General features: G+C 40.9%; 1 protein-coding gene across 1 annotated transcript in view; it reads right to left on the minus strand.

Moving 5' to 3' along the window:
- ssh2a (slingshot protein phosphatase 2a) overlaps positions 1-15,938 on the minus strand; it is an 83,616-nt gene that overhangs the window by 51,166 nt on the left and 16,512 nt on the right. The window contains exon 2 of the mRNA XM_034167940.1: positions 10,100-10,143. Within this exon, the coding sequence (XP_034023831.1) occupies positions 10,100-10,143 (44 nt within the window). The remainder of the gene's footprint in view (positions 1-10,099; positions 10,144-15,938) is intronic.

Consider the following 15,938-nt stretch of genomic DNA (forward strand, 5'->3'; position numbering starts at 1 on the left):
GTTACGACGACGAACTGGAGTCAGGTCAAGACCCCGATGAGGACGACGAGCATGCAGATGAGCTTCCCTGAGACGGTTTCTGACAGTTTGTGCAGAAATTCTTTGGTTATGCAAACCGATTGTTTCAGCAGCTGTCCGAGTGGCTGGTCTCAGACGATCTTGGAGGTGAACATGCTGGATGTGGAGGTCCTGGGCTGGTGTGGTTACACGGGGTCTGCGGTTGTGAGGCTGGTTGGATGTACTGCCAAATTCTCTGAAACGCCTTTGGAGACGGCTTATGGTAGAGACATGAACATTCAATACACGAGCAACAGCTCTGGTTGACATTCCTGCTGTCAGCATGCCAATTGCATGCTCCCTCAAATCTTGCGACGTCTGTGATAAAACTGCACCTTTCAGAGTGGCCTTTTATTGTGGGCAGTCTAAGGCACACCTGTGCACTAATCATGCTGTCTAATCAGCATCTTGATATGGCACACCTGTGAGGTGGGATGGATTATCTCAGCAAAGGAGAAGTGTTCACTATCACAGATTTAGACTGGTTTGTGAACAATATTTGAGGGAAATGGCGATATTGTGTATGTGGAAAAAGTTTTAGATCTTTGAGTTCATCTCATACGAAATGGGAGCAAAACCAAAAGTGTTGCATTTATATTTTTGTTGAGTGTATATATATATATATATATGTATGAGGTCTGTTAGAAAAGTATCCGACCTTTTTATTTTTTTCAAAAACCATATGGATTTGAATCACGTGTGATTGCATCAGCCAAGCTTGAACGTTCGTGCGCATGCGTGAGTTTTTTCACGCCTGTCAGTTGCGTCATTCACCTGTGAGCAGGCTTTGTGGAGCAGTGGTCCACCCCTCCGTCGGATTTTTATGGCGAATAAATGTCGGAACGATTTGGGTCTTTGGCTGCATCAATTTTTATCCAGAAACTGTGAGAGACCTCGAGGTGGACACCATTCGGAAAATTCAGATGGCTTTCAGGGACGATTTATGGATTACACAGATTAAGGAGTGCTCCAGCCGGTTTAAAAAGACTGCCCACAGCTGCTGAGAGCGCGCTGCTCTCTCGAGCGCCGATCGACAGGGCCTTGAATCAACCAGATCATTCCACGTGAAGGCTTTGGTGATCCGGGACGGTCGTCTGACGTACACAAAAAATGGCAGGAGACGTAGACCATCAGTACTTTTCGGCACATTCCCGTTACAGGAGTTTTTTTTCATGGAAAGAGAAGCGGAGGGATGCGCCACGGAGCCGTTCATTGCGCGGCACAAAAACCACCTCCGTGGTTGGTCTCACAGACGGCTTTGAGATGGCTTTCAGATGGCTTTCGTGGTTTATTCAGTCGTGTGACTATCCGAGAAATTGTGGATGAGCCTGGACATGCCAGAACATGTCCTGTGAGGTTTCATCACGGCGTTGCTTTGTGCCATGCGGCACCACCGCGACGCGCGGAATTCCTCTGCTCCTCTTTCCACGACAAAAACTCCTGTAACAGTGGAATGTGCCGTTCATTTCCAAACTGGACGTTGTGTTTTATCCGGGACGTCATCTGACTAGCACAGGAATTGCGGAAGATGTGGACATCAGCACTTTTTCGGCACATTGAGACACGTGCGGAGGAATTCCGCACGTCGTGGCGGTGCCGCATGGCGCAAAGCAATGCCCGTGATGAAGCCTCACAGGACATGTTCTGGCATGTCCAGGCTCATCCACAATTTCTCGGATAGTCACACGACTGAAAAACCACCGAAAGCCGTCTGAAAGCCATCTGAAAGCCATCTGAAAGCCGTCCTGTGAGACCAACACGGAGGTGGTTTTGTGCCACGCCATGAACGGCTCCGTGGCACATCCCTCCGCTTCTCTTTCCATGAAAAAACTACTGTAACATGGAATGTGCCGAAAAAGTACTGATGTCCACGTCTCCTGCCATTTTGTGTAAGTCAGACGACGTCCCGGATCAACAAAGCCTTCACATTGGAAATGATCTGGTTGATTCAGCCTGTCGATCGGCGCTTGGAGAGCGGCGCGCTCTCAGCAGCTGTGGGCGGACTTTAAACCGGCTGGAGCACTCCTTAATCTGTGTAATCCCCATAAAATCATCCCTGAAAGCCATCTGAATTTTCCGAATGGTGTCCACCTGGAGGTCTCTCACAGTTTCTGGAAAACATTGATGCAGCAAAGCTCCAAATTGTTCAGACATTTATTTGCAATAAAAATCCGACGAGAGGGCTGGACCACTGCTCACACAAAGCCTGCTCACAGGCGAATGACGCAACCGACAGGCGTGAAAAAACTCACGCATGCGCACGAAGGTTCAAGCTTGGCTGATGCAATCACATGTGATTCAAATCCATATGGTTTTTGAAAAAACAAAAAGGTCTGATACTTTTCTAACAGACCTCGTATATATATATATATATATATATATATATATATGTACACACACACATACACACACATACAGACTGCCAAAAGGCGAAGGTCTTGAGCTACTGGTCAATTTTCATTCCTCCTCTCACCTAAGGTCATGAGGATTAGGTCATGACCGAAAGAACTAGATCGCGGGTACAAGCGGCCAAAATGGGCTTCCTTAGGAGGGTGGCTGGTGTCTCCCTTAGAGATCGGATAAGAAGTTCCGACATCCGCGGGGAACTCAAAGTAGAGTCGCTGCTCCTCTGCATTGAAAGAAGTCAGCCGAGGTGGTTCGGGCATCTGGTAAGGTTGCCTCCTGGGTGCCTCCCTAGGGAGGTGTTCCAGGCACATCCATCTGGGAGAAGACCCCGGGAAAGACCCAGGACTAGGTGGAGAGATTATCTCCACAATGGCATGGGAGCGCCTCGGGATCCACCAGTCAGAGGTGATCAATGTGGCATGGAAAGGGAAGTCTGGGGTCCCCTGCTGGAGCTGTTGCCCCCATGACCCAAACCTGGAAAAGCGGTTGAAGATGAGCGATGTGTGTGTGTGTGTGTATATATATATATATATATATATATATATGGAGAGAGAGAGAGAGAGCGCCAATGTGCTTAGTGCACTTGGTTTCGGTGCGGAAGGTTAGTTCAAACCCCACTCCTGTCACATTTACCATGTAATGTGGAGTTGTGTCAGGAAGGGCATCTGCCATAAAACCTGTGCCAATTCAACATGCAGATCCACCTCAGATTTGCTGTGGTGACCCTGAGTGTAAACAAGGGCGCAATCGAAGGGACTTATCTATATATAGAATTAAAAACTGTATACCTCTTATTCAATGTGGGGCATGTCTCATCAAAAATATATGGAAATTAAATATCGTCATGATTGAATATTGTGCTGCTTATTTCTAAAACTGTTTCCATAATCAGATAAGATTGTGGTTAATTCAAAAAAATTGAGCAGGATGCCACTGTATTGTAATAATTTGGGTTTATGTCCTCCGATAATAGAAGAGCTGTGTGGTTATGCTCAAATCATGACAGCTGCAACTTTGCTTTTTCACAGCAAAAGTTAAAATATGTACAATATCTTCTCTGACCCAACCTGCAGCAGAATCCAAATCTTTGCTCCCTGTTCCAAAAGCCAGATTTCACCCACATATATAAAAGACATAGCTACAAACACTGCTTCTGTGTATGGCTATCTAAATCCTAATTGTAGTTATTTTGGCAATGTTATGAGTATGTTAAATAGGCCATAAGCTGGTCAGCACTTGAACAAAATAATGTCTGAATAGTTTTTTCATCCATCTTTCAGCATGGTCATTGATCAACACGTGTGCTTGAATGATGGTGAACCACAATAAGATTTAAGCCAGTTCTTCAAGCAGACAATCTGACACTTTCTAATATATTTAAAGAGCAGGTGAAAGAAGACAGGAGTCAGCTGTCTGATATGCAGCATTAAAACGTAATGACGGAATAGCCGACAAAATTCCAAAGGCTTGTTTCTGCAGGCTGAGACAAAATCATTTGTTCTTGGCCTGATGTTTGTTCTTGTACCTCTATATGTATCAGTGCAGAGTCATCATATCCCAGGCCTGATGAACCTGTTCTTCTTGTGTGCATCTGGGTCAGAGCTGAACTTAGCTGGAAATGAATAAATAAATAGTGTCACGTGAATGTACAGGCTGTGTGTTACAATGTAACAGTACTGGAGCAAACAATTTTCTTCACTTCTGGAGCCAGTGCCGCAGACCGAACGGTAAATGGACTGCATTTATATAGCACTTTTCCATCTGCATCAGATGCTCAAAGCGCTATACAATTATGCCTCACATTCACCCCAATGTCAGGGTGCTGCCATACAAGGCGCTCACTATACACCGGGAGCAATAGGGGATTAAAGACCTTGCCCAAGGGCCCTTAGTAATTTTCCAGTCAGGCGGGGATTTGAACCCAGGATCTTCTGGTCTCAAGCCCAACACCTTAACCACTAGACCATCACCTCCATCGGTCTGGCCCTAAAAAACGGTCCGCCTTTTGCATCTGCACATGCGTCATTTCGGACCACAGCAGCACGTCTAAGAGGGAGTCTCTTCACCCAAAGCAATCAAATGGGTTAATGGGATTATTAACCATCAGATGATAAAGGAAAAACCTCTTAAACCATTCTAAAGTCAGTTTTATGCAGAAACGAGGCCATTTGAAGCAGAAAAGAGCTGAAATTCTGTGATGCTTTGAAATGTTCAGCGCGCAGTGAACGCATCAGCTAGCAGGTCGTTTAGCCGCAGCACTCTGATCGCTTCCGCCACCTTTTATGATGAAATAATGCTGAATTTATGTGGAAATGATTGTTGTACTAAAGCTTCAGATATCTGTCGCTGAGCTAGATGATGACTGGAGTGCAGTTTTAAGCAAAAACAAGGTGATAATCCATGAACCGCACATCAGGGGGACTGTTCGGTCAGTGACACCGGTACCACACTGGGTAAGAGGCAAAGTCACTGTGGACAGGTGGCCAGTCTATCAGAATGTCAAATCAATTAAGTAATTGAATAATTTAATTAAGTGACAGCAAACTAATTCACATTTTTAGCACTTGATTTGATGTTGAAGTAATTTATCAAGAAAATAATACCAACTATTTGTCGGATCCGCCTTATTTTACTGATTTGTTTGTTTTACGTCATGTTTGCACTCAAAATGTATTATACCTCTGCCAATCAACAGAGGGGGCAGAAGCTACTGGAGCGGCCTTGTTGTTTTCTTGTTTGCGGATGATATAACTAAAATGTGGTTTGTAGGTCATGATTATACTCTGTCCAGAGGAAAAGTTTAGAAAATTAATCTGGTAAACTGAATCTGTCTCAAATGTTTCTTTTGTCTCTTTCTTTAATTTATTGAACACTGAAGGAAATGCTTTAATAAAATAACTCCAAATCTACAGGAAATATGATTGGGAATACCACTGTTCGGCATGTGCTTGATAGAAACCTCATCTTCCAGTCCGTATTCAAGGTGCATGGGTACAGTCGTGGAGTACTGTGAATGTTGAAAAAACCCCAGAGTTGTCATGTTACCTAAGTTCACCGTTTTCACAAGGAAATGGAAAATGCCTAGGTACACTTTGTGGAGTTTAAGTAGCTTGTGATATCCTCCTTGCAACTCCATCATCAGTCATTCATAATGTCCACAGCTGAAACGTCTACATGTCAATCCATGGTTGAACTCACACTGGCTTTATTTCTTTGTTGTTGTCTCAGTTTACTCTAATGGTGAACAACGAAAACTGTTAGAGGACAGTAAAAGACCGTGAGCAGCACCTACTCTGACGACATCAATGTTGTCCACTTCGTCATGCACTTATAAACTGGATCAGTTAAAAAAAGTGTAGTCGTACACTAGTGCATGTTATGATCTGCAATCAGGACCTCTCTGTACACTCTGAAAGGACATGACCAGATCATGAGATCCTGCTGTTTCATCCTATGTGACACCAGTGTTAGCCATTTAAAAACTAATTTTAAAAAGCACAAACCTTGAAAGGTTGGTTTTGTAACACGACAGAAACAGTCTCTCTGGCGGTACCTTTGGCAGCCATGAGTGGCACAGATTCATTATTCACAAAGTTATGTCACACCATGCTTTGTGTAGTGCTGGAGGGACAGACAACTGTTTGTGTGTCTGTGTGAAAAAGATGACTGTGAAGAATTTAAAAGTATGAAAACATTACTGTGCTCAAAACTACAACATTCCCCTCAGTCATAGCATTTTGGCTTGTCGTGATATTTGGATCCATATGCAGGGTGGGACACACACATGTAATTGAACCTCAGGTCTTATGTAATCTGCATTAGGGGTCATTCAGCAAGGCCACTGCTACACCCTGCGTGTGCGAGCATGTACAAAATGGCATGTTTCAAAGCCAAAGTGTAAAACAGGACAATAATGTGTTTGTGCATGTGTGTGCTGGATTACCTAATAGATTATTGAACCCACATGTGCAGGAGCGGTGTCACCATGTTTCTATTCAGAAAAATGTGACTCAACCCAAAATACTTTCCTAGAATGTGAACACAAACTCCTCTCCATTACATGGTCATTCTTACATTACGGTCAAAAAGTCACCATGAGGTAGTTTCCTTTTTCCTTAGACCTGGCCAGTTGCAGTCACATTTATTCATGCCACTCCGGGATGTGAACTATCTAACAAGGGATTAATATTTTCTATGGATTTGGTTGTACAATTTTTAATTTTTAGTGATAATGTAATGGCCATAATAACTTATTCTCAAGAAGGAGTGCATTACAATCAATGAAATGTAGTGTAGAATGTACACCATTACAGCCATAAACTATAGCCATTAACGCAATATTGAATAATCTGAACATCCTCAGCATTTACTAGCAACGTCATATGTTTATAACCATATTAGCAGATCAGGTGGCTCTGTGACAGAAGAGCTGGATTACCAACATACAGGTGCATCTAAAACATTTTGAATGTTGTACAAAAGTTCAATATTTGAACATACTCTTCAGAAGTTCAACATTTCTGGATTATAATTTTTTTTGACTGATCTCATGAAATATCCTTCTCTCAATACTTTTTCTTTTTGGACCGTGGGCCATAATTATAAAAAACAAAAACGTATTAGTTTATATGTAATGAGTTTGAATATCAAACTTTGTTTTAACTTTTTGAGATGCACTATAGACTGGGGTTCAATCCCAGTTGTGTGTCAGACTGCCTGAAGACACCTAATCTGCATTATCTCAGACCACCCATTGTGTGGTCTGAGATGTAAACCTTGGCTGGAAAAGTGATCTGTGAAGGACTGATGTCCTATCCAGGGTCTACCCTGCCTCACACCCTGTGACTGCTGGGATAGGCTCCAGCCCCACGAGACCCTTAACTGGACTAAGCGGTTGAAGATGAGTGAGCGTGTGATTGAATGGATGAATGTATAGCACCAAATCACAACACAAGTCATCTCAAGGTGCTTCACAAGAGCAGGATCCAAAAGAGCGGACCCAACTCAGTTGGGCGACCAACCCCTCGGGCACATATTGCGGCGTTCTGGGATTACTTTTCATTGCTATGCTACTGATACTCAGTTATACATGCCAATAACTGCTGGTAATCTCATCCACATAAAATCCTTAGAAAATTGCCTTGCATCAGTGACAAGTTGGATGTCTAGCAACTTCCTACTTTTAAACTCTGATAAGACTGAAATGATGATTCTTGGTCCAGTGAGACATCGGCATCAATTTGACCAGTTAACGCTTAGCCTAAGCTCATGTGTCATACATCACAATGACGAAGTGAGGAACCTTGGAGTAATTTTTGATCCTATGTTGTCCTTTGACCTCCACATTAGAGATATTATGAAGACTGCTTTCTTCCACCTACAAAATATAGCGAAGATTCATCGCATCCTGTCTATGGCTGATGCTGAGGCCCTGATTCATGCATTTGTCTCTTCTAGATTGGACTACTGCAATGTTCTATTTTCTGGTTTACCACAGACCTTACTTGTGTGAAGCGCTCTGAGGCAACTTTGTTGTGATTTGGCGCTATATAAATGAAAATAATTTGAAATTCAATCCATTCTGGCAACTATAAGAATATAAAACATTGACACAAAGAAATAGAAAATACAAGAGATATGATTACTACTACAGCAATGAAGTAAAAAGTTGATAAAATAAGAATAAATTTAAATTGAAAATTCGAAACTGAAACGCAAAAATTAATGAATGAGTCACCATTTACTTTTAAAAACGGGAACAATTCTCCAAGGTACATTTGTGCAAAGTTTTCTAATGAACTCTGAAGTAGCTTGTTGATACATATAGGAGATTTGGCCTGCTCCATTTCAGTAGTGCAGCTTTTGCAAACCTTCCTGTCTGGTTTGTAGTTGTAATTGCTGTTATGAAAAGCACAATGAATGTCTTCTGGGAAAACATACTCTATTGTGCACACATTAAATATATTCTAAAGTCAATACGTAAAGACATGTTGCCCAAAATATACTAAAGACTGCATTTCCCAAGTCAAGGTCATTAGCTAGTTTCAAACATAATAAGCACTTTCTGAGCGCTAGTGTCATCACTATGAAATTTAACTGTTTCTTTCCCATTTTTTTCCTCATAGAGTTTCGTGTTAACTAGCTCATTACTTTCTGAGTAATGCCATCCATCCATTTTCTACACCCGCTTACTCCAGTTAAAGGTGATGGGGGGCTGGAGCCTATTCCAGCATTCATAGGGTGTGAGACGGGGCACATCCCAGACAAGACGACAGTCTATTGTAGAGCATTTTTTGAGTAATCCTCCTAACCCCCCCCCAAAAAAAACATGCAGGGAAAAACATTATGTGTTAGCAAGATTGATATCTGAGTGTGGATGTGTATTTGTGTCTGAGTCTTCATTAAACTGCTTTTTTTTCTCTCTTTTTTTTTTTGAAAAGTCCTATGAAAAAGTTTGTGTTTGGCATTCAGTTTTTATCGTGTACCCGATGCCTAAATCTGGCAGGATGACAACCACTGGCTCAGACCAGTCCTTCAGTCTGTGCTGGTTTCACAGGAAAAATAGGAGCAGTCTGAATGTGGTAGGAGCATATCTGACACATTTCAATGCGATGTCTCATTATCTGCCGTTTTATAAATAGACTATGTATATAGCACCTAGCACCTTTCTCCTCAGAATTATTGACAACAGCGCCTCATTCACCCACACAGATGCCAAGAGCTGAAAACTACAACATGTGGGATAACACTGATTAAAGCTTTTTTTTTTTTTTAAAGCATGCACACACAAAACATTGCCAAAGCTAGATGATTTAGACCACTTCAAAGCTTAGCGTCATCGCCAAATGCCCTTAGAAAATCCATTAAAAATGGGAAAGGCAGTGCATTCTTTGATGTTTGATTCCTTGTATAATGACCATGTGCTCACTTCTCCATGGACAGGCTGTCACATAGATAAATGCACAGATAACACTAAAGCAATACAGCTACACAATGTGAACCTTGTGCATGTTCCGTATAACCTCCATAAAAGTTTACATACTTTATAAAAGCTGGTGTCCAGCCAAACGCAACTGCATATCTTACAACTCGTGTACTGTCTTCATGCACGCACGTGCATTTCATTCAAATTCAGTACGGGAACTTGAACCAGAACACAGCACAGTGACAAAAGCTACCTGAGTCAACTAAGCAAGGGGACAATAACATGAAAAGCAAATCATGCACTCCACCCGAAACCATCAGGTGCAATCATGCAAATACACACAGGACTTTGACGTTAATAAAACGTTCACTACACAGAGACACACACAAGCAAACACTGTCAAAACAACACGCCCAGAGGGTTTGTTGGACTTCCATCATATGGGTCAGTGTTATCTACATGTACATAATGTTTTCATAGAAGAGCAAAAGCGCACACACATAGATCCAGTTACAAACACTGCACAGCATAAATAAGCATCACATCTGCAGTTTTTGAGAATTCTAACACCTGCACAAAATGTGATGTCCAGTCTCCCCCTAGTGGACTCAACGTGAACAGGCACACAAGCACTTTTTGAGAGAATAACTGTTCCATCGGGACACTGGAAGTGGCAACATTCAGTAATACAGAACAACAAGATACTCTCACCTCCTCGCCTGGGAGCGCCGCTCGTCTTCGCAGCTGCCTGACTCCTAGAGAGGTAGACAAAAAAAAAAAAAGAAAAAAAAAAAAGAAAAAGAAGAATACATCACAATAAATTGCACACAACAGATAAACAACCAGTGTGGGAGGGCTGAAAAAAGTGAAGATTGGCAAACACAACAAATGTTTATTTATGTGAAATAATGTCCAATTTAAACTGAAGTGCATCATGTTCCTGCAGCACTCTGCATCCATCTAGTGGCAGCAGTGTCATTTTGAAAGCAACACTTTATATGACATTGACTAAAGCACACTTGGTTCCAGTTGCATCACCAGCCGAATCAGACTCAATTAACCTTCTGTTAAAAGGCTTCATAATTTGCTGGTGGCGTCTACATGGAGCCTTTCATCTGTGACTTCAGACAGACACAAGGCGGGGCCACTGTGGTGTTCTAACTCAGGCTGAGAAGAAGAACCGCAGATAAGCCTGAAGCAGCTTTAATGTCTGCTGTCCACTCCGTGCCCCTCTTTTCCCTAAATGCAATCATCCTTCCCCCACCACTGAAACACACACACACACACACACACACATTTTTTTTTTTTAATCACAGTCCCTTTCATTAATCCCTCGCTTAACTCCGGAAACTTTCACCAGAGTGTGCACATGCAAAAGATTTTAAAAACACCCGCAGAGATGCACAAACGCATATACACTAAAAACTAAAGACACTGGAAGCAGAAGGTCGGGGCAAACAGGCAAGTTGCAGAAGACATTTTGAATTTTCATCTATTTCTGTGTCCACTCCAAACAGATGTAATGAGGCCTGAACATAACGGACAGAATGATGCACAATGCATTAAAAGTCTGCCTTCAACAGAAAATATGGTGACACAGTAGAAATAAGAGAACATTCTTGAGCTGTAGGTACGCCTGAGAAAATGCTGAGTTGAGCAGATTTCAAAGGCAAAAATGACACGGCAATTACAAAACACCACTCATGCACTACTGATCACTGCTGAAAACAGGCCACCATAATGAATCTGGGTATGCAGCATTTGGACAGTCACACAAATGTCATTTTGCCTTTGTAAAGGTGGAGTTAAACACTCAACATGCAACTGCAGCCTCAACATTCAGCTTTAATTAATAGAGTTTATCAAAAAAAAAACATGTCATTACTCATTTAGGATTTCTAGCCAGTTTCATACCCCATCCCTCCATTATCAGAGGCTGTAAGTAATTGGATAAACAAACATAACTCCAACAGTAAGGAATAAATCCTTACTTTCTCCACCAGATTTCTTTGAGGAAGAATATGTGAACATTTCCAAGTTAGTTCATCTCTTGAGCTTCATCAACCTTTCAAGAAACACAAACAGTACTAGCATGTTGACTGGGTAGTGTTCATAAAACAGGTAGCTGACATTTTTTCAAGGGTCGGAATAAATTAAGCAAAGCTTGTACAACCCCAGGCAAAAATTATGGAATCACCAGCCTTGGAGGATGTTCATTCTGTTGTTTAATTTTGTAGAAAAAAAGCAGATCACAGACATGACACAAAACTAAAGTCATTTCAAATGGGCAACTTTCTGGCTTTAAGATACACTATAAGAAATCAAGAAAAAAAATTGTGGCAGTCAGTAACGGTTACTTTTTTAGACCAAGCAGAGGGAAAAAAATATGGACTCACTCAATTCTGAGGAATAAATTATGGAATCACCCTGTAAATTTTCATCCCCAAAACTAACACGTGAATCAAATCAGATCTGCTCGTTAGTCTGCATCTAAAAAGGAGTGATCACACCTTGGAAAGCTGTTGCACCAAGTGGACTGACATGAATTATGGCTCCAACACGAGAGATGTCAAATGAAACAAAGGAAAGGATTATCAAACTCTTAAAAGAGGGTAAATCATCACGCAATGTTGCAAAAGATGTTGGTTGTTCACAGTCAGTTGTGTCTAAACTCTGGACCAAATACAAACAACATGGGAAGGTTGTTAAAGGCAAACATACTGGTAGACCAAGGAAGACATCAAAGCATCAAGACAGAAAACTTAACGCAATATGTCTCAAAAATCGAAAATGCACAACAAAACAAATGAGGAACGAATGGGAGGAAACTGGAGTCAACGTCTGTGACCAAACTGTAAGAAACCGCCTAAAGGAAATGGGATTTACATACAGAAAAGCTAAACGAAAGCCATCATTAACACCTAAACAGAAAAAAACAAGGTTACAATGGGCTAAGGAAAAGCAATCATGGACTGTGGATGACTGGATGAAAGTCAGATTCAGTGATGAATCTCGAATCTGCACTGTGCAAAGTGATGATGCTGGAACTTTGTATGGTGCCGTTCCAATTGAGATTATAAGATGACTGCCTGAAGAGAACAGGTAAATTCCACAGTCATTGATGATATGGGGCTGCATGTCAGGTAAAGGGCACTGGGGAGATGGCTGTCATTACATCAATAAAATGCACAAGTTTACTTTGATATTTTGGACACTTTTCTTATTCCATCAATTGAAAGGATGGTTGGGGGATGATGAAATCATTTTCAAGATGATAATGCATCTTGCCATAGAGCAAAAACTGTGAAACATTCCTTGCAAAAAGACACATAGGGTCAATGTCATGGCCTGCAAATAGTTCGGATCTTAATCCAATTGAAAATCTTTGGTGGAAGTTGAAGAAAATGGTCCGTGACAAGGCTCCAACCTGCAAAGCTGATCTGGCAACAGCAATCAGAGAAAGCTGGAGCCAGACTGATGAAGAGTACTGTTTGTCACTCATTAAGTCCATGCCTCAGGGACTGCAAGCTGTTATAAAAGCCAGAGGTGGTGCAACAAAATACTAGTGATGTGTTGGAGCGTTCTTTTGTTTTTCATGATTCCATAATTTTTTCCTCAGAAATGAGTGATTCCATATTTTTTTCCCTCTGCTTGGTCTAAAAAAGTAACCGTTACTGGACTGCCACAGATTTTTTTTCTTGATTTCTTATAGTGTTTCTTAAAGCCAGAAAGTTGCCATTTGAAATGACTTTAGTTTTGTGTCATGTCTGTGATCTGCTTTTTTTTCTACAAAATTAAACAACTGAATGAACATCCTCCGAGGCTGGTGATTCCATAATTTTTGCCAGGGGTTGTATAATGAATTGGAACAGCGTGCAAGTCCAGAATGTTTTTAGAACATACAAGTAGTTACTTAAGTAGCTTCTCACTGGGTGAGAAGCTACTTAAGTAACAGAAAACAGTTTGTGAAGTTGGGGGAATATACATCATCATGCTTGGACAATGCTTGTGGCGTCCCACAGGGGTCAGTATTGGGTCCAAAACTGTTTCTAATTTATATAAATGATATTGTCAATGTTTCCAAAATATTAAAATTAGTATTATTTGCAGATGACGCAAGCATTTTTTGTTCAGGGGGGGATTTGCAGGAGTTACTGAGGAGGATCAGTATAGAAATGGGAAAATTGAAAATATGGTTTGACAGAAACAAATTATCATTAAACTTAAGTAAAACAAAATACATGTTATTTGGCTATTGTAATACAGACATACAAGTCGAGGGGGTAGATATTGAAAGGGTACATGAAAATAAGTTTCTGGGGGTGATAATAGATGATAAGATAAACTGGAAGACTCATATAAAACATATACAAAGTAAACTGTCAAGAAGCATTTCAGTTCTAAACAAAGCGAAACATATTCTGGACCACAACTCACTCTGCATTCTTTACTGCTCACTGGTTTTACCATATTTACAGTACTGTGCAGAGGTATGGGGTAATACTTATAAAGGTACAACACAATCACTATCAGTAATGCAGAAAAGAGCTATAAGAATCATTCATAATACTGGTTATAGAGATCATACAAATCCACTATTTTTACAATCCAAAATCTTAAAATTCACAGACTTGGTTCATTTTCAAACAGTACAAATCGTGTATAAAGCAATAAACAATTTACTTCCAGCAAATATTAAAAATATGGTTTTAACAGATCAGGGGATTGCAGTCTGAGGGGGAAATTAATTTAAAGCATCAATGGGCACGAACAACATTAAAAGGTTTCTGTATTTCCTGTCCTGTGGGGTGAGATGTGGAACAGATTGGGAGTGGGGCTCAAGCAATGTCCAAGCATGAAACCAGTTCAAACAGCGGTACAAAAATATGTTTTTTCTAGGTATAGGGAGGAGGAAGGGTACTGAGGGTTAGGGTGTTTTTGTTTTTGCTTCAGCTTGTAAATATATAGTATTTTGTATGTAAGTAGGTATGTGTAGGTGTATATTATGTGTTATATATATATATCTATATATATATATATATATATATATATCGGTTTAGGTGTGTAGGAATCTATGTGTAAATGTGGCAAAGGGTATTACTGGTTGAGGGGAAGAAGGGGTAGGGATAAATAAGCTGATGCTTCACCCTACCCCTTTTCGGACATGTTGGGTACACAGTAGGAACTTTTTTGTTGTTGTTTTCACTGATCTATCTTGTATTTGTTGTTGTATCAAATGTTTGAAATAAACAGTTTTCATTCATTCATTCATTCATTCAGAACCTCAGACCTCAACAATTTGTAGAAGAGGAACTCAATCCTTTTATTTCCTGTTAATCATATAATTTTCAAATGTTAATTTACTGTCTTAATGTATTTATAAATTGCTTGGGATCTTGTTAATATTATTATTTTATTATTATTTTATTCTTACTTCCATTCGTCATGCTTTGACCCTGGTAAGAATCATGTTTTGTCCCCCAGTCTTGGTCTGTTCCCTCTCTTTGTCCTTCTGTCTGACCCTGAGTGTTCATATTCTGTTTTTCCACCTAAGTCATTGTTATATTATAGCCTTTTATTTTCTGTTGATCTCTTTCAGTTCTTGCATTTGTAACTCTTAGTTCCTCTCACATTTGGAATTAGGTATCTTTATTTTATTAGTGTTTTAATGTGTCTTGTCACGTCACATTTCTCTTTGCTGCTTGTATTGACACGCCCACCTGTCACTCCATCTCCGTCCGGCCACGCCTTCCTCCCTGCACCTGCTTCACATCACTCACTGATTACTCTCTGTATTTAAGTCCCATGTTGTGCTCTGTTCTGTACGAGTTCGTTGTGCATCCTGCCTCGTTCCAAGCCTCTCGTGTTTTTTCAGCCATAGCCTGTTTCTTGCCGTGTACGACCCTTGCCGGTTTTGACCGTCTGAGCCTGTTTAACCTGCTTCACCATGCCTAAACCCTGCTGATTGTGACTCTGTTTTTGCCTCCTCCTGTACACCTATTTGCCCGTGCTTGAACTCTGCTCATTACCGACCACGCCAACCGCCTCACGACCGTCTGTACCTCCACTGTCCTGTTTTTTCATCTGTGTATCAACCTCAGCTTTTTATTAAACCTTATTCTAAAATCCCACCTCACAGCCATGAGTCTGCAAATGTGTGCTGTGCACGTCCCACAGTTCCTGGCACCGTTTTGTCATTTGAATTATAAATGGACCCCAAGGAAATAAGTGTTTTCACTTTCTTGTGTCATCTGTGTATTTTCAATGTATTTACAGTTATATTACGACTTACATTGAGCTCCTAAATAAAAACACAAACTGCTACTCCGCTTTTTAATATAAAGATGATTTACCGCCTCCTGCTGGAATGAAGTGTGAGTCCAGAATGCAGTTATCAACATCCATTGTTCAGTGTTGTTAGCTAATATCCATAGCTTCTCCAAAAATATTAGTCCTATCAATCTTCCATTTTGGCAGCATTCATCCTTGACCCAAAATACATAAAGACACCAAATGACAAACGTCTGCCCTGCACAGTTTCTCTGTGATT

The sequence above is a fragment of the Thalassophryne amazonica genome, chromosome 4 (assembly GCF_902500255.1).
Source record: "Thalassophryne amazonica chromosome 4, fThaAma1.1, whole genome shotgun sequence".
Lineage (NCBI taxonomy): Eukaryota > Metazoa > Chordata > Actinopteri > Batrachoidiformes > Batrachoididae > Thalassophryne > Thalassophryne amazonica.